Source organism: Oryzias latipes, chromosome 22 (genome assembly GCF_053564925.1).
Source record: "Oryzias latipes strain Hd-rR chromosome 22, Olatipes_Hd-rR_3.1".
In the NCBI taxonomy this organism is placed as follows: Eukaryota; Metazoa; Chordata; class Actinopteri; order Beloniformes; family Adrianichthyidae; genus Oryzias; species Oryzias latipes.
Genome location: NC_136258.1, coordinates 16,747,604 through 16,766,224, shown reverse-complemented (window position 1 = coordinate 16,766,224; position 18,621 = coordinate 16,747,604). Strand labels below are relative to the sequence as shown.

The following is an 18,621-nucleotide window of genomic DNA, read 5'->3' as shown; positions in this document are numbered from 1 at the left end:
ATGTATCTTACTCCTATTACCTTTATATCTTTAGTACTCAGCAAAAACTTTTCTACTTTTAAAGTGTGAATATAAGGCAAAAAATGGAACAAAACGGCTCATGACTGATTTATGGATTCTTTTTGATGGTAGAAAAAAGTCTTGACTCCCCATATTCAATCTTGATAAGACTAAGCATAAAATTTAAGTTTTTGACGGGAATATGTTATGATTCTGTTTTATATGTGATTCATAAAGACTGAAGACTTGGTGTATTCATTCCCTAACAGAATGACTGTTAGGACAACCATCATCCAGAATTGACGGATGTTCCTCTAGATAAGTCCAAACTTTAAAACAAATATCCGTTAGTATGAGCTGTCATTAAAAAATGTTTAACTTTAGGTTTTTGTTGATATCAAATAAATGAATCCCCTTATTGTCTATCATAGGCTTTTGTATAATAACTGAGGGAAATGAGCAGAAATGACACGTGTGGTATGTAGAATTTCATTGATCAAAACTGCATGTTAGGAATCGGTACATTTTAAAAATTAAGTAGATTGTCCTCTTTCCAGACTGTGTGTCCGCACTTCTGTCCAACCTTTGTTCGGTTCTTCATCATGGGAAGCACAGAAAGTTTCTGCGTCCTTTCTGTCCACCTCCAGCAGAACCACTAAAGTCCGGGTTGGCACAACTTTTTCAGATATGCAAAAGTAGTGATCTTGTTAGCAGGTCAAAGCTTTCCAAGATACGCCGCTGAAGAAGGGGTGACACTTGATGTCGCTCACTCCTCCCCCTCCTGAACCCAAGCGGTAGCCAGCATCAAACTGAAGCAGCTGTGGAATAAAAGAAATTACTTCATTTATTGCTGTTTTTTTTTTTTTTTTTAAGAAGGGTGTTTAGGCCTGAAACGTAACCTCAGTAAGGAGAGATGCAGCTGCAGCACTAAGGTGGTTGGGAATGAGGAGCTGGGTGTGGGAGTGGATTCCTGCCGGATGGAGCTGCCAGAGTGGCTGCAAAAAATGTGACAGTAGTTTGAATTTGATTTAAAAAAAAATCAACCCTACCTTTATATTAGGTCTATTAACGCACCATTCCTGTGAGGAGCTCAAAAAGCAAAGCACCAAGACTCCACCAATCACAAGCCTCTGTAACTCTGGACACTCCCCCGATTTCTGTCAACACACAATGATCTTAGCTGTAAGCACATCTGATACTTTTTTTCATTTCAGTGCACGTCCCAATGATAGAATCTTAAGTAAATCTATCAGGCCACCTGCATACTGCCACTAGGTGGCAGATTAGACTAAAATATAGATGCAGGTGTCAGTCAAAGACATTAGTACCTGGAGCGCAGTACATCTGTTCCATTGCTTTGGAGTTAATCTCAGGCTGAACTTCACTCCACTGGCTGAAAAACGTCAAACATACTTTTCCTGGGAAAAACAGTCAAAGAGAGTTGACCTTAAAGTGTTCGGAGATTGTTTTTTTTTTACTTCTCTTCAGGAACTCACCATTGCTGGTCAGCAGAATGTTTCTCGGGTTGAGATCCCTACACAGGATGCCTTGCTCATGCAGACTTTCAAGGGCCAAAAGTATCTGTGCTCCCCACACTCTTACATCTGCTTCTGGAAGCCCCCAGCAGGTGTGCATGGCCTTGTCTTCAGGCCTGGAAGGCCTGCTAGAGAACGGCAGCAGGTGGCACCAGCCGTCCACCTCAATGATTTGGTCTTCTTCTTTCCCCTCTGGATTCACAGAAACGTCTCCATCCCCTTCCTTGCTCTGGGGCAGGACTCCAAGAGGATCAGGGGAGAACCAGCCAACACGACATCTGTGTTTTGAGGCTGCTGTTTTCTCTGCAGAGAATGCCAACTCACAGACCATTGCTGCATTCTTTTGTCCTCCATTAGGATGTGTTTCACTTTTACATTTAACATCTGAGAAGCCCCCCAAGGTGATCCCCAAAACAGACTTCATTTTTTCTGCAGTGGTGAGGTGAAGAGGACCAGAAAAAGACTGAAATCTTTCTGCAGTGTTTTTTGAGTCAGAAAATATGGCTCTGTCAGTACTCTTTAAAACTACCATACCGTTCTTTTCCTCTGCTGTGGGACTAATGCTGTGTGGCTTTGAGTCTGGAACTACTTCTAAAGAGTTGCCTCCTAAAAAAGACCCCTGGTCAGAACCATTAGTGTCCCACGATGCCTTCCCATATGACTGATGATGAAGAGGAAGATGCAAGATGGCAGGAGAGGAGCTCAAACCCTTATTGTCAGTGTTTGTTGACCCTGCTTTCAGAAATGTGTTCAGATGTTTTTGAGGAGAAGTTTGTCCCAGTGTTCTTGACAGTTCACTGTCGCTGACTGCATAGGGGTTTATGTTCTCACAGCTGAGTGTCGGGTCGGCAGCTTTCCAAGCTGCTTCAAAGTCCGAGCTGCACTCTACCAGCCCCATCCCTGTTGTCTTTTTATGGATTTCTGACATGACATCAAGAGCTTGACTGACTCGAGTGCAGGAGAGAGGAAGAGCAGGCTTTTCCTGAGTTTCACTGGAGTGCAAACACAAACTAGGAGCTGGTGGGTGGATATGGGTGTTGACCTGTGAGCTTGTTGGGCCAGACAGCAGAGTTAGCCGATCCAGCTTGTTATAAAACGATGCTGCAGATCGGGTGTTCTGCAGGCAACCCGTCTCCTCGATGTAGGAGTGAGTCCCACAGCTTTCCAGCCGCCGCTGGGTCTCATCCCAAGAGGTCGGAAAGTCCGCATCTGTGCTGTCATCAATTGATTTCTGCATTGGTGCTTGGGTGCCGTGCTGGTAGTCTGTGCTGATTGTGCATGAGGTGTGGCTGGTCTTCAGCTTGACGTTGTGCTGGCCGGAGGTGAGGCATTCTGGATGCTCCTTGGCCTTATCTGTGTTCAATTTGTGCAGCTTGGAAAAGAGCCGTCCACCTGAAAATTACAAACAAACTGACATATTCTTCATATTTTTCTCTGCATCCCTTAGTACTGGGGTCTGCAACCCTTAAAGCTAAAAGAACTGTTTGGTTCTGCTCCTTACTGACTAAAACCTATCAAGAGTCGTAAAGTCACTATTTACAAGAATACACTTTATCTATTTACTAATTTGTAGTTATAATCCCTTCACTCATAAGTTCAATTACAATTACTAAATCACAAAATGTTACTTTTTACTCTAATAACAACTTTACCTTCTTTTACTTTAGACAGCAGCAATTTAAGATCTTTTTAAAAAAAACTAAATCCTGTGTGAAATAAATTCCACCTGCTGCTTCAGATTTATTTAAATTAAAAAGGCAAGAAAACTTAGTCAAACAGGGAATGTTCTGTCATTATGACTTGGATGGCCCTTCATCCGTTTTCTCATTTTACCTTAAGAGGATAAATATGTCAACATTGGTAGAATCCAATTATTTTTATTTATACATGTAAATGCAATCATATACTTTAAAACCTAAATGACAACTAGGCACGGTTGTGCAGCGTAGATTAGAATAGGTTTTTAACTTAACTAACTAACCTAATATTTATTCAAATTGTTTGCCTTTTTCTTTAAAGCCAAAAAGCAACGATGGTGGGATGAAAGAGCAGTACCCTCAAGTTGCAGACCCATCTTAGTGGAACTAATGCTAAAATCTCTCCTAACAAAATGCTGCACATATATGTAAATATGTCACCTTTGATGTGATCTAGATGCAGGTACACTGCATCCTCACTGACATAATATCGCAGCAGCTTGACCATGTATGGCACGCCTTGAGGAATGATGGTTGGTTGATCTCTGCTCTCCCAGCTTGATTTCACCAAACTCTGCAGGAACACAACGCTGTTTTAGAACAGCTTCTGTGCAATTTTTTAAAAAGCAGTGCACCATTTGGGAAAAAAATGAAGAACTGTTGATCTATGAGCATTTTGAGGAAATCTAGCCTAGATGCTACTCCAACTGAAATTTGAGATAAGGCTTCCAATCTCTGAAAGAGTTAGAGAAATTATTGCTGTGGGATATTTAGAGAGGCTCTCATACTAACCTATATGGAGGCTACGGAGCAACATTACGCCCCCTGCACTTCAATGGACAGGTGCTTCCCATGGATTTTGCATAAGATGTCAAATTTTTATTTAGTAGTATTTTTTTGCAAAAATCCTCCTCGCCAAAAATAAATTGTATGATACTGGAATCTCTTTTTCTCCTTAGGAATGGTGCCACATTTGTGAGGAACATGTAATGCAGCACAGCTGAGCGTGCTAAGTTGCGACCATAAAAATATTCCAAACCTTTTCTGCAACTGGCAAACAGCTTCTTCTGCTTTAAATCTTTGTGTGATGGATTGATCATAGTTTAAATTAGATATATCAGCAATTTTCTAAACATTCATTTAACAAACATGCGCTTCAATAGAAACACTTTTTTGTGACATTTGTCCAGTTCGCATGAGGCTATTCCTCACAAACTGCTTTTGACTGGAAAAATCCTGAACAAAAAGCAGCCACTGCCACACCAGAGGAGAAGCCGTCACCAGGCCGAGGCTTCACCAACAGCTAACAGCCTCAGGCTTCACCAGGACCCACCAGGTCTAGCCTTTACTAGCAACCACCAGGCTCAGACTTCACCAGCAGATATAAAGTGCCACCCAAAGGGTCAAAGGTAGAAGAACAGATGGAAGAAGACTATGTGTCCATGACTCGGGTTAATGAGTTGTTACACCAACAAAAACAACTATTCACTGCATTGTTACATCAACAAGATAGCTTCAAAGGTTTTGTCAAAGTGTTAATGGACTCAACAAATGCCAGATTAGATATGTTAACAAGAGAAATGCAGGAAATAAAAACAAGCCTGGAGTATACTCAGAAAGATGTGGATGAAATTAAAAACAAAACTTTGAAACTTTAAAACAAACTTTTTTTTAGAGTGAACAGATCAACATCACTGGCTCTAATGGAACTAACTGTCATAGAAGAGAATGGGCCCGTTTTATTTAATCTTTACATTAATGATACTGTCAAAACATCCCATGAAAGGAAATTTATAATATTTGCTGATGATACAATCCTTTTATTTTCTGACAAAAACATCCAGGAACTCCCGACCAAAGCAACCAGAGGAATATATAACCTGAAGGATTGGTTTGCCAGAAATAAGTTATCACTGAATATGGATAAAACTAATAGGATGTTTTTTGGCAACAATAATATAAAAGAGCAAATTCAGATAAAAATAGCAGGAGTGACATTAGAAACAGTGAATCATTTCAAATTCCCAGGGGGGGACTGTAGATGACAAGTTTCCTGGAAACATAATATTAGTTCTGCACCAACAAAAATATCAAAAAGCAATTCAATAATGGCCAAAGTGAAAAAACATTGTAAACCAAAAGTGTGCGCCACATACTGTATAATTCTCTTGCGTTACTATACTTGCCGATTTCGAAATTTGAGGAAGTACATACAAAACCTCTTTAAAACTGTTGTGCATTTTACAAAAAAGAGCAGTGAGAACTATTCATGATGTAAGTTATCGACATCACACTAATCCGTTATTTCTAAAATCAAAGATTTGAAAACTTTTTGAACACAGAATACTACAACTGATTTAAAAAGCAAGACATAATGTACTTCCAGTACATTTACAATCAATGTTTTATGACAGATTGGGGGGGTTTTAGTTTGAGGAAAGAAAATTATTTTAGAGTACTTGAGGCACACACAAATGAGAAGAGCTTTTGTATAACAATATATGGAATTTAGTTAACAGTCTAAATGATGTGCTACGATTGAGCAACAGTGTATATCATTTTAAGCAAATACATAAGATAGTAGTTTTCAGTAAATATAGTTATGAAGAAGATTGATCAATCTAATTTAGTTATTCAGATTGTTGTCTGTGTTACATGAATGAGTTACTGTGTTGTGTATATTGTTTATTCTTGGTGAGGATGACGGGCGGGTGTTGAGGTTCCAGTGGAAAGAATTATGAACAGCGGAAGTACCGGTATACGAATGGTAAATCTGGTATGTCTGTAAACATATTTGTGTGTAGATCTTTGTTTGTGTATGATTATGTGGCCAGATATTGATGACAACGAAAGATAAGTAATGCCAGTATTGATGTAGATTTTACTGTATAAACTTAAGGTATATTGTTTGGGGTAATTTAAAAAGTTCTAACTTCTTCCCACTCAATTTCGAACTATATATTGATGTCATTATTTTAATTTATCACCAATTCAACATTTTCCTTTGTTGTTTCCTTTTGTTGGTTTTATTGTTTTCGATGTATTGTTCGAAAATAAATATACATACAAACAAACAAATGGAAAAAAGACACACATTTACAACAGCTTAGAACCTTAGGAACAACAGCTTAGAACGTTTAATTTCAAAGTCCTTTTCGTCCCCAAGAGAGGTGGGATTTGAAGACTAATGGAATTACTCAGATAGAACACACACAAAAACACACCTGCTTTTGTTAAAGTGCAATCTTCATCTTTTTTTTTTTTGATCCGATGCATTCTTACCTTCACAACAAACGTCTCTTTGTTGACCATACTTTGTACAATCAGGACCTTTTGAATAGAAAACAACATTGTAACCACAGAAAGCAGGTAAATCATTACAGTCTGTCTCTCTCGTGAATAACTTTTAACACTGAGAAAGCAGGCAATCATTCACTGACCTATTTTTTGTGAGTCATTTAAACAAGATATAAAGTACGGAATTTAGGAAAAAAGGGAACTACCTTATCGTTGACTCCCACCACTTTACACATCTCCAGATCCTCCACAGGTGAACTCAGGTGTCTGATTGGACGGAATCTCAAACTACTGTAACCCTGTTGAGACACACAGAGGGTCATAGTCAAAGCAGTCAAGGCTTAAAATATTGAACAAAATTGTAAGTTTTCCACAACTTCAAAGTTCTGGCAGAGAATTTGTACCATTTGCAGACTTAGCGAAGTTACTCATTCATTTAAATACATATCACCAGAGTAGGAGGTAAAAAAGCAATCAGCTTTTATTAAAAAAGTTAATTTTTAATAGGCGAGAGGTGGATTGTGGGAGACTTACCGGTATGTTAGCATATCCAGAATGTGGTGTGTGTTTTTTTCAGCTTAGATAAATATAAAATAAATATTCTAAATGAGGTCATGGATTGAAATAATCATAATGTTTTCCTTGTCCAAATGAAGTTCAAAAACATTAAAAATATAAAACTGAAAAGAGAAAAAAAGGATACCCATCTAGTTATGGATAACTGTGTGTCTATTGAGGTCATATATTACAGTAACATGTCGCTCAAAATCCCATATTCTTTTCCGTTTCAGTTTAGTTTAGTTTATTTCAAACACAAATGAAAAATTAAAATAATACAGTGGTTTAAGAAAGACCTAAAACAATACAGTGTGCTTGACAAGGAGTGGGTTGACGAAACAATCTTGTCTGCTCCCACCCCTTTTTACAAAACCTGATGATGTGCGTATTCAATACGCGTATTTTACAGATAGCTACAAAACATTCACGGTACAATTCTGCATGGCAACTGTGCAAAAGTGACATTTTTTGTTTTATTAATCATTTCTGGCCTTATAAAGTTCTATTAGTGACTTCTTGTAGGTTTTTTGAATATATAAAAACTTTTGGTTTGTTTTAAACCTTCATCAATCCATTCCATAAATCCACACCACAATTTGATAGACACATTTTCGTTTTTGTTGTTCAAATGCACTGCTTTTTGAAATTCAGTTTTTTTCTTAGATTGCAACTCCCGTCTCTGTCTTTGAACATTTTCTGTAAGTTTATTGGAAGTAAGTTGTATCTGGCTTTGTACATGACGAGAGCCGTTTTAAGTTTCACTAGGTCCCATATTTTCAATAAACTCGACTTTAAAAATAGAGCGTTTGTATGTGACCCATAGTCCACTCCATGAACAATTCGGACAGCTTTTTTTGTAAGATATATAAACACTGTAGGTTTGTTTTATAAGTATTTCCCCAAACTTCTACACTGTACTGTATATACGGTAGTATTATGGATGAATATATTATTAAATGTGCTTTGTGAGTGAGAGTATGGTGTGTTTTTCCCCAACACTCCTATTTTGCAATTTTAGCTCTGACCTGCTTTATTTGTGGTTTCCAGCTTATTTTGTCGTCCATAATTACTCCAAGGAACTTGATTTCAGACACTTTTTCCAGGACACGATTATCAATGGCAAGTTTTAGGTAACGCTTTCTTTTACAGTAAAGTACTTACAGTGTACTTAAGTGGTATTTACATGGTACTTATAGTGTAACTACTGGGTACTTTCAGGGTACTTACATGGTACTTTTTTATGGAATTTACTGGGTACTTACAGTGTGTTTACATGGTACTTTCTATGGGACTTTACTGGGTACTTACATGGTACTTTTTGTGTCTACTCTGTACTTACATGGTACTTACTGTGTATTTATATGGTACTATTTGGTTCATACCTATGTGGTACATACTGGGTATTTATAATATTCTTACTGGGTATTTACATGTTGTGCAAAGGTGTCTTTTATGGTACTTACCACATGTAAGAACAAGGTAAGTACAAATAAAGTACCTTGACCTTTAGGTCTGCACTCGCTGCACGTTTCATGGTATTTACCATGAATTTACCACAGAAACTACCCCTTAAGTACAGTGAAACTGTAACTGTAAAAGAAAGTCAGCCCTATTTCCACTCAACTACATGGTACTTTCATTACTAAATACTGGGTATGTTCACTTGAATAGTACTTGGTACTTACCCCTTAAGTACACTGAAACTGTAACTGTAAAAGAAAGTCAGACCTATTTCTACTCTATTACATGGTACTTTCAGTAGTAAATGCTGGGTATGTACACGTATTACCATCCCGTACAGTGTACATACACACTTGGTCTTCTGTCCTCACCACATGAGACAATGCTAACCTGTTGGTAAGGGTAAAGTAACTACATTGTAAAAACATATTCTGGCCTGATTACTTCTTGTAACATGAGGCAAGTTTAAAGAGAAACAAGACAGCAGTGAAAACAACAATCTTTAATATGATACATGTCTGCAGCATACAAAGTGTCATCACAATGAAATATGTTTTAAGTACAAAACAGTACAAAGGAGAATTCCAAAAAACACATTATTGGCCTGAGGGTCCTGCTTTTTGTCCATCAAAATTCTTTCAGCAGAGTTTGGTAACGGTGCAGGACTTCTTCAGGGTTTGTAACTGCAAGAAAATTCACAATATGAGCTCAAGTGAACATAAAAAACATAACGACTTTGATAAAATACAAAATAAATTGTACTTATTTAATCATTTCTGTAATGAGTTTGATAAATTTCTGTGAATTCTTTATAGCTTTGACTGTAATGCTTGAAATTAATCAATTATCCTCATTTATGAACATGACAATAAATTATTCACAACTTTATATTTTAGTTACATAAACAAGAACAACAAAAAAGAAATCAAAGAAAAAAAATCAAAATTGCCATAAAAAAATCAAATTTGTTTAGACAAAGAATGACAAAAGCAATGTTTTAATTGGCAATTGCTGTGTGTATTTATTCTTTATAAATATTATTCGCACCTACAATTTGCATTAGCATGAAAAACATTGCAGTGTAAAAGAAAAGGAAAAAATAAATAAATAGGCAATTTCAAATTCAACACAGTTATTCACAAAAATATGTTTTAATTTTCAAACATTTACATTCACTGTTGGGTGGTATTGTTGTCTCTATCATATTTGAAAATAAATAAATAAATAAAAATAAAATAAAAACGGCGAAAGAAAAGAAAATGGGGAAACGGCATTTAAACTTCATTAATGTAAATAATATGTCCACTTGGTGGATTTAGCTTACTTTAGCTTACTCTCCTGTGGCTTCACGGATTCGTCTGGGATGTCTTCTTCACCACAGCTGATCTAAAGCGGTAAAAAGACGGAAGTACGTCATCATTATTTTAAATAAACGCCTTTCTTTGATTTTCCCAGAAAGACGTGCGCTCAGTCAAACGACCACAGAACAACAGACTTTATCATTTAGGCTACGTGCTTGTTTTACAGTTGCCTCTCTCCTGGTAAGTAACAAAAATGTTTGTAGATTTTCATTAGAAACTTTGAAAATGTATACATGAAATAACTGAAATTATTGCAGCAAGGTAGACAGGCTCTTAAGTCACGTTTCAAACACAGAGATAGCGGCTTGAAATCACGAGGTTAGCTTCTTTATAAAGTTTGATCAGTTTAAATATTTACATGTAATTTATCCAATATTTAAAAAAAAAAAAACCACTGGTTTACCTGCCAGATGAAGAGAAATTCAAACTGTTGCGCGCGCCTCGAGGTTCTCCGGATTAATCTGCACGTTCACTTTGGGGGTAGTTGTGCTGCATTCAAGTGCGCTGGGAATTTGCAACTTTACTTCCCCTGCCATACTTAACAAAAACACACACTCGGGGTGTTTTTAGTATTAAAACTAATTATTTAGCCTTGTTGTTTTACATATTTTCCTGACATTATATAATATATATTTTAAAAAGTTCATTTTTAGAACAATATTTAAAAAAAGTTAAGTTTTGAATAATTTATTATCATGTTTTTAAATGAGGATAGTACTTGATTAATTTCAAGCATTACAGTCAAAGCGATAAAAAAATTCATAGAGATTTATCAAACTCATTACAGAAATGATTAAATAAGTAAAATTTATTTTGTATTTCATCAAAGTCGTTATGCTTTTTATGTTCACTTGAGCTCATATTGTGAATTTTCTTGCAGTTACAAACCCTGAAGAAGTCCTGCACCTTTACCAAACTGGACAAAAAGCAGGACCCTCAGGCCAATAATGTGTTTTTTAGAATTCTCCTTTGTACTGTTTTGTACTTAAAACCTATTTCATTGTGATGACACTTTGTATGCTGCAGACATGTATCATATTAAAGATTGTTGTTTTCACTGCTGTCTTGTTTCTCTTTAAACTTGCCTCATGTTACAAGAAGTAATCAGGCCAGAATATGTTTTTACAATGTAGTTACTTTACCCTTACCAACAGGTTAGCATTGTCTCATGTGGTGAGGTCAGAAGACCAAGTGTGTTCATGTACACTGTACGGGAAGGTAATAAGTGGCATTTACTACTGAAAGTACCATGTAATAGAGTGGAAATAGGTCTGACTTTCTTTTACAGTACAGTTTCATTGTACTTAAGGGGTAAGTACCAAGTACTATTCAAGTGAACATACCCGGTATTTAGTAATGAAAGTACCATGTAGTTGAGTGGAAATAGGGCTGACTTTCTTTTACAGTTACAGTTTCAGTGTACTTAAGGGGTAAGTACCAAGTACTATTCAAGTGAACATACCCAGTATTTAGCAATGAAAGTACCATGTAGTTGAGTGGAAATAGGGCTGACTTTCTTTTACAGTTACAGTTTCACTGTACTTAAGGGGTAGTTTCTGTGGTAAATTCATGGTAAATACCATGAAACGTGCAGCGAGTGCAGACCTAAAGGTCAAGGTACTTTATTTGTACTTACCTTGTTCTTACATGTGGTAAGTACCATAAAAGACACCTTTGCACAACATGTAAATACCCAGTAAGAATATTATAAATACCCAGTATGTACCACATAGGTATGAACCAAATAGTACCATATAAATACACAGTAAGTACAATGTAAGTACAGAGTAGACACAAAAAGTACCATGTAAGTACCCAGTAAAGTACCATGTAAACACACTGTAAGTACCCAGTAAATTCCATAAAAAGTACCATGTAAGTACCCTGAAAGTACCCAGTAGTTACACTATAAGTACCATGTAAATACCACTTAAGTACACTGTAAGTACTGTACTGTAAAAGAAAGCGTTACCAAGTTTTATTTCTACATCTGCTGGAATGTGGCGATTTCCAAAAATCATGAATTTAGTTTTGTTAACACTGAGTGACAGTTTATTTTTGCTTGAACTAAACTTAGCTTCCATGCTCAGAGCTGTCAGTAAGAATGTGCAGTTGTTCAAACATTCATGATGGTTTAAAAAAAAAACGTTTTTTTTATCAAGGACGCAAAGATGTCCTTTATTGTGGCTTTGGTATTAGCTACACATGATTTTATCTATGAATTTAAGAGCTATCTAGTCAAGTTCAACATGTTGACTTTGTTTCCAATGATAATGTAAATGATAGGATTGGATTGAAGTCTCACCCCTAAATGGCAGCTTCCTTTTCCGAGATTATCCTGTAGATGTGTGATAAAGATTTCCTCCGCTCTCTTCAGATATTGGGTTGTTTTCCTTTTCACAGCCTCCCTCCGCTCCTTGTTTGGGTCCACTGTTCAACACAGACACATTTCTTTACAGCACCAATAAAAACAGTCGGTGTGACAGAAGCGTAAACCATTAAGTAGTGGGAAGTGCAGCAGCTGACCACGTGGAAAACTCTGTCATCAGCATTTACTGTTCGACTTCCTGTTTTTATTACTCATCCTCATCATGAGTCTTTTTCCTCATCACTGATTCACGGCCAGATTTACTCACTTACATTGAACTCCGTTTAGCAGCAGGTCCACTCCATTCTTGTAGTAGCTGAAAGCTGCCTCGTAGTCCTCATTGACCTCACTGTCCAGTGCCATGCGGATCTGCTTTGCCGCCTCCACCAAGTAATCTCTCTTTGCCATCGCTCCCTTCTTCTCAGATCTGTCCAGACAGGCCTGTTCGTGGCACAAACTTCTGTTATGAAGTTGGACGTCCTCCAGACACAGCTGTGTTATGTAGATTTCCAAATTGGAAACAGAAACTGAATCTTACACTTCTGTTTCCTATTGCCTCTTAAAGGTTTTTCTTTTCGATTCATTGTTCACCTTTGCTCTTGAGCCTTATTTACTGCAGGATGCATCTCTGTTGTCGCCGTGCTCTGTGGGCGACTGGCTCCCCACTCTGAATGCAGGCAAAGGGTCTTTGGAGCAAAGCATGATATTCTGGAAACAAAGAGTTAACCCTGAGATCAGAACAGGAAGTGAGTACAAGCGTGCAGCTTCCATCTCAGATGAATGGAAAGAAATGAAAAGATGATTCTATTTGAGGCATTTGTCATAATGTCCTGGGGTAATTACTTTATTTATACATAAAATTTGATAAAATGTGGAATACAAGCCTGGAGAAACTTAGTCTAAAAAAGTATGCTTCGTTGCAAAAAAAAAGGTGTACTTGCACTTAGATACAACATTTTAAGCTGGCTGCCACAGGGAAAAAATGAGGGATTTTGAAAAATCCTTACCAGCATGCTTCAGATTCCATGTCAAGCCCATCAGTGCAGATTGTGACTAACGAGTCACAAGAAAATCTTAAACCCCTTAATTTTCCACCACTTCAGCCATACTAAAAACAAAAAAAAACACATATAAGCTATACAACCTCAGTGACAGTGAGGAATGTAGCCCCATCTGAGGAGTCTGAAGCTACTCCATTGCCGTTCCTCATCTTAGCATGTGTTTTCAGAGAAAGTGTCACTTTAACCAGAGAATGGATCAAAGTCAAAGAGAAACCATGCAGAGACAGAGAATGCACACACTGTACCTGATGTCAGGCAGCCATCCACCACAGCAGCATCAGCATCAGCAGCGGCCTGCGTCCTCAGCAGCTAGAGTACACTCATCCCACAAGCAAGAGAGGAAGAGAGAGCTCTGCGAGGCTCCTGATTGGCTGAGCGTGATGTCACTTCAGGGTTCAATTTCACAGAAGGCAGCCTCTCCCCCACTCTAGCCTCGCAGATGCTGGAAGATTTAAAGGGACAGGGCCGTTTTGTTCGCTGAGCGCGACAGACATTTCAGTTCTGCTCATTTTTAAAGACTGAGAGCTTGTTTTTAGAGTTCAGCTTAAATATCAGAGAAAAGTCACTTTTGCTGTTTGATCTCTGCCATTCACTGTGACTGAAAGAATTAGTGATCTTAATCTGCTGAGTCTTGGTGTAATGTACCAGATGGAGCCGGCTCCAACTGCAGCACAAAGGAGAGTGTCTCCCCCCACTCCAAACACACACCCAGGGGGAAGGCCGGGTTCCAGAAAGGGGGAGAAATACTCCATTAGGACTCTAACTCTGACATATGATCCCATCAAATTAATCCAGAATGTTCAAAGGGAATTGTTCTATTTTCTTTAAGTCCAATTATTTGGTGACTTTTTTAGAAGAAAACAAAACATTTAATTAAAGACCCACTCCAATGAAAAGTGAGTTTTTGGTGTTATTAACATGTTTTTGTAGCATTGTTCTCATGATGGTGAATATTTATGAAAAAAAAAATCAAAATTAAAACTTCTTTTCTGAATATGTCTTTATTCAAACTGTGGTGAATCGGGAGCAGATAAAAAATGCAGTTGGAAAAAGCCCGTAGGAGTGATGTAGGCACTTCAGTCGGCAAGCCACAAGCTCCCCGTTTTGCTCCAATCTGATGCATTTACTTAGACAAATAAATCCAAGTACGTCTTATTTTTTTTGTCTAAATTGGAATCTGGCTCAAAACTATTCGGCTGGATAGTTCCGATATTGCTCGACATTTTTGTTGCACTGGTAATGTTGGGTTAGGGGTGTGACGGGCAGTAAGCTAGCGGGAGAGCGGGTAAACAGATGGATGATGGGAAATGAGAACAGGCTTACTCAATGCCAACAGTTAAGCTGGGGCGAATTTCTCATAGTTTATTTCTGTCATCTTCAGAACTTCAATAATCATCCAAAGATGAAGTACTATGACTAATTATACACCGTTATCTTCTAACCAAATGCAAGACCAGAACACCAGCACACAATGAGTCTAAAAAATTAATCTTTTATAATCTTAAGTCACAAACTTGATTTTCCACTAAATGCTTTTCTTTTTTATTTTTAGTTTTGTGGGACTTATTACAAGCAAGGAAGAGTAAAGCAACAAAAATTACATTGACACTAAAATACAAAACTGTGGAAAAGAACAAAGAAAAACCAATTATATTGAAATAGTCCACAAGTTTTCAAAACTCCAACAACTTTTCTTACCTAATCCTTTCTCCCTTGGATTTTTTTCACCCATTTTGGCATCTTATTTTCACTGTTTGTATAACTTTCAAAATACAGCGCAGAGGATAATTAGATTGTTGAAATAGTTTTAACCCTTGTGCTATCCTGGGCACTTTAACATTGGGAGTTGGGTCATCTAGACCCAGTAGACAGTGCTCTGAACCTTTTTTTCTGCAATGATTTGTGATCTTCAGTGGTGTCCATGGATTTCATGAAATCTTTCCACCTTTATCCACCTCTGTCGTGGTAGGAATAACACGTCAAAGTAAGGTTGGGGTCATCTAAGATAGCACAAGGGTTAAAGAAGCGAGCATTATCCAAAAAATAATAATTAGCAAGCATCTTTTGTTCCCCTAAAACATCCACATGACTTTTAAATACCTGTTTCAAACATTCTTTTCTGTAATACGGTTTCCGTTTTTACCAAGTTTTACAGTAGAAATCATCATAGTCGTTGTTTGGCATGTTAAGCTTCTAGTCTAAGGTAACCAATGACATCCGCCTGAACACTGATGATGGAAAAGTCTCTGTCTTAATCCTGCTAGACCTGAGCGCTGCCTTTGATACTGTTGATCATGGGATCCTTTTGCACAGACTCCAAGACTGGGTTGGCATCTCTGGATCTGCCCTAAGTTGGCTCAAGTCTTATCTAGAAGACAGGAAATATTTTGTTGAAATTGGGAGTTGTGTCTCAGACTACATGGGCTTGAATTGTGGTGTGCCCCAGGGATCGATCCTGGGACCCCTTCTGTTCAACCTCTACATGCTGCCACTAGGGCAGTTAATACGCAGTAATAACATATCTTATCACAACTATGCAGATGATACTCAGATCTATGTGTCACTGACAACAGGTGAATATGGGCCGGTGGATTCTCTCAACCACTGCCTCCAACAGATCAGTGCGTGGATGCAGAACAACTTTCTCCAGCTAAACTCAGACAAGACCGAAGTTATTGTTTTTGGCCCACAGAAACAAAGAGAAATTGTCAGCAGCTACCTTCATTCTCTGTCTCTCAAACCCTCAAATCAAGTCAGAAATCTAGGGGTAATCATGGACTCTGACCTGAACTTTAACAGCCATATCAAGTCAGTAACATCAGCGGCATTTTACCACCTGAAAAACATTGCCAAAATCAAAAACATAATCTCAAAGCGAGACCTGGAGATACTTATCCATGCATTTGTCTCCAGTAGGTTAGACTACTGTAACGGCCTGCTCACCGGCCTGTCCAAACGAGCTGTAAAACAGCTTCAGTACATCCAGAATGCTGCTGCTCGAGTCCTGACCAAAACCAGGAAGTATGATCACATTAGTCCTGTGCTCAGGTCTTTGCACTGGCTCCCTGTACCTCAAAGAATAGACTTCAAAGCAGCTCTGCTTGTGTACAAGTCTCTCCATGGCCACGCACCAAAGTACATCTCTGACATGTTAGTGCCATATGAACCATCTCGTACTCTGAGGACCTCAGGGGCCGGCCTCCTGTTGATTCCCAGAGTCAGAACTAAACAAGGGGAATCAGCGTTTCAATATTCTGCAGCTAAAATCTGGAACAGCCTCCCTGAAGTCGTAAGACAGGCCTCTTCTATGTTCATGTTCAAATCTAGACTTAAAACATTTCTGTTTAGCCGTGTATATGACTGAAAGGTCCTATCTGCACCTTTCTTTCCTTCCTTTCTTTTTAAATCTTTTTTTTTCTTCCTTTTCTTTTAAAGTAAATTTTATGTTGATTATTTCTATGATGTATTGTGATTTTAATGCATTTTTCTGTTTTGTGAAGCACCTTGAATTACTTTGTGTACGAATTGTGCTATACAAATAAACTTGCCTTGCCTTGCCTAGTCTGATGGACTAAAGTCCATGTTGCCAAATATCTCCTGAAACGCCCTTTTTTCTTTGTTCTTGGTGTCATAGGAAAAGAAGATTTCTTTAGTGGATAGATCCAGGGATCTGTTTGGCACACATGACTGCACAGATAGCTTTGATGATGGATAATAACAGCTTGACTTGGTCTGTTCAATGTCAGCTTCCAAAATGCGATTATTGCTGACTTGATGCATCTTCCTAACTGGGATGGCAGGAAGGGTGGTGTCAAATACACAGGTTCACTTGGCAAACACACTGACCTGATGAACTTTACAAATGTGGTCACATTTCCGGATCCCAGCTGTTCACCTGCAAAAAGCAGTTTTAAAATCCATGTTTAATAATTAATCGTTTTGAATAGATTAATGCAGGGAAAAAAGAGGTACTACTTATGATCTGGGCCACTGAGAGCTGGAAAAAGCAGCAGCAGAGTTGTGAGCATCTTTTCTAAGCTCCTGCAGTTTTCCCAAAGGGTTTTAAAGTCTGTTCTAGCTTTTCACAAACACATTTTTCACATGACCATTATCTTTAAACAAAGAGCATCGATATTTTAAAGGCACTGTGTGCTATGAGTGGTCTTGTTTCCAGTAACAGCAGTCCTCCACAGTGTGATGATGAACATGAGCTCAGAACTTGGATGACAAACACCAAAGGCAGACACAAGCAGCACCTTGAGCTGTGAGATATTTTTTTCAAGCTTTGAACTGTTGTGTTTTGGCGTGTAGGATGTGATCAATTATCTAATATTACTACATTTGTAGACTTAAATAATAAAAGTGGATACAAAAATGAACACGACAGACAAAGCTAAGGTCTCAAATGCTTTTCATTAAGACTAAGCTTGAAATAAATCAAAATATCAGGACCAATCCTCTTAATTTTATATTTCATAGCTCCCTTTGACTGAAAAAAGCCTTGTAGATTATCAGATGTGATACTAAATCTGAGTTTATGTTTTCAAATAAGATTTCAATAGGCTGCACTGTAAACTAATTTTGATTTAAGTTTTAAAATAAATCTTAGGGATTAAATAAGTGAGGAATTTACACAACATGTCACTGGGACTGTGAGTATTACATAGTGGATTCAGAGATTTGTGTCAAGTTTTTCCTTTTTTCCCCACAAGGGCCTGCAGAGAAAGGAGGGAATCAGTTTTGTGTTTCAAAAAAAGGCCATCACTGTGTGTGACAGTGTGAATGAGCTTAGCAATGTCAGAATTGAAAGGTCCTTCTTTTTATATTCAGCTGTTGCTAGATCATGATCTATTCTCTGAAGGTCACAAGAACCCTGACCTCATTGTAGGCCACCTCCAACCTGTTTAGGATTTTTACCATAATGGCAAATCTGAAGGATGCTTTATCATTAATTAGCCGGAGTAGCCTCTAATGAGCCCCTGATACACAAATTACAAACCTGCACATCCAAAGACTGTCACGCAGAGATGGAGCTGCTGACAGAGAACTGCAGATCTTTAATCAGGGCTCCCACTTACTGAACTTCCACTTCATCTCTTTCAAGTCAGCTTCATTGTATTCCTCAGGGTTTTTTCTTCATTTTTTTACAGCTTCATTTCTGCATTCTATCAGCTTTGTCTAACACTCCACCATCTGAGAAAAGTAGAAAAAACACATTTTTCCAATCATTCTACAGCACTTAGTGATGATGATGATGCCTGTCAGAATTTATGCAGCCTCCAT

General features: G+C 37.9%; 1 protein-coding gene and 2 long non-coding RNA genes across 5 annotated transcripts; 1 reads left to right on the top strand and 2 right to left on the bottom strand.

The window, feature by feature from the left end:
- Positions 1-473: 473 nt before the first annotated feature.
- Positions 474-13,716, bottom strand: rps6kl1 (ribosomal protein S6 kinase-like 1). 3 transcript variants are annotated; one of them, XM_023951560.2, is made up of 13 exons: positions 13,584-13,716; positions 13,285-13,385; positions 12,816-12,985; positions 12,550-12,718; positions 12,215-12,339; positions 6,736-6,828; positions 6,515-6,562; positions 3,674-3,806; positions 1,497-2,927; positions 1,329-1,418; positions 1,075-1,157; positions 900-995; positions 474-818 (listed from the first exon to the last, which is right to left on the bottom strand). In XM_023951560.2, exons 4-13 carry the CDS (start codon positions 12,683-12,685, stop codon positions 708-710), a joined length of 2,346 nt encoding a protein of 781 aa, XP_023807328.1. In that variant the 5' UTR covers positions 12,686-12,718; positions 12,816-12,985; positions 13,285-13,385; positions 13,584-13,716; the 3' UTR covers positions 474-707. The 3 variants fall into 3 exon arrangements, with proteins under 3 accessions (XP_023807328.1, XP_023807329.1, XP_023807327.1); XM_023951561.2 differs by having other exon boundaries at positions 12,550-12,769; positions 12,869-12,985; XM_023951559.2 differs by having other exon boundaries at positions 12,869-12,985.
- LOC144989052 (uncharacterized) lies at positions 9,156-10,406 on the bottom strand. Its single transcript, XR_013653192.1, has 3 exons — positions 10,313-10,406; positions 9,873-9,934; positions 9,156-9,231 (listed from the first exon to the last, which is right to left on the bottom strand). It is a non-coding gene; the product is annotated as an uncharacterized LOC144989052 (long non-coding RNA).
- LOC144989053 (uncharacterized) lies at positions 9,972-10,966 on the top strand. The gene is made up of 2 exons (XR_013653193.1): positions 9,972-10,089; positions 10,790-10,966. It is a non-coding gene; the product is annotated as an uncharacterized LOC144989053 (long non-coding RNA).
- Positions 13,717-18,621: the final 4,905 nt, after the last annotated feature.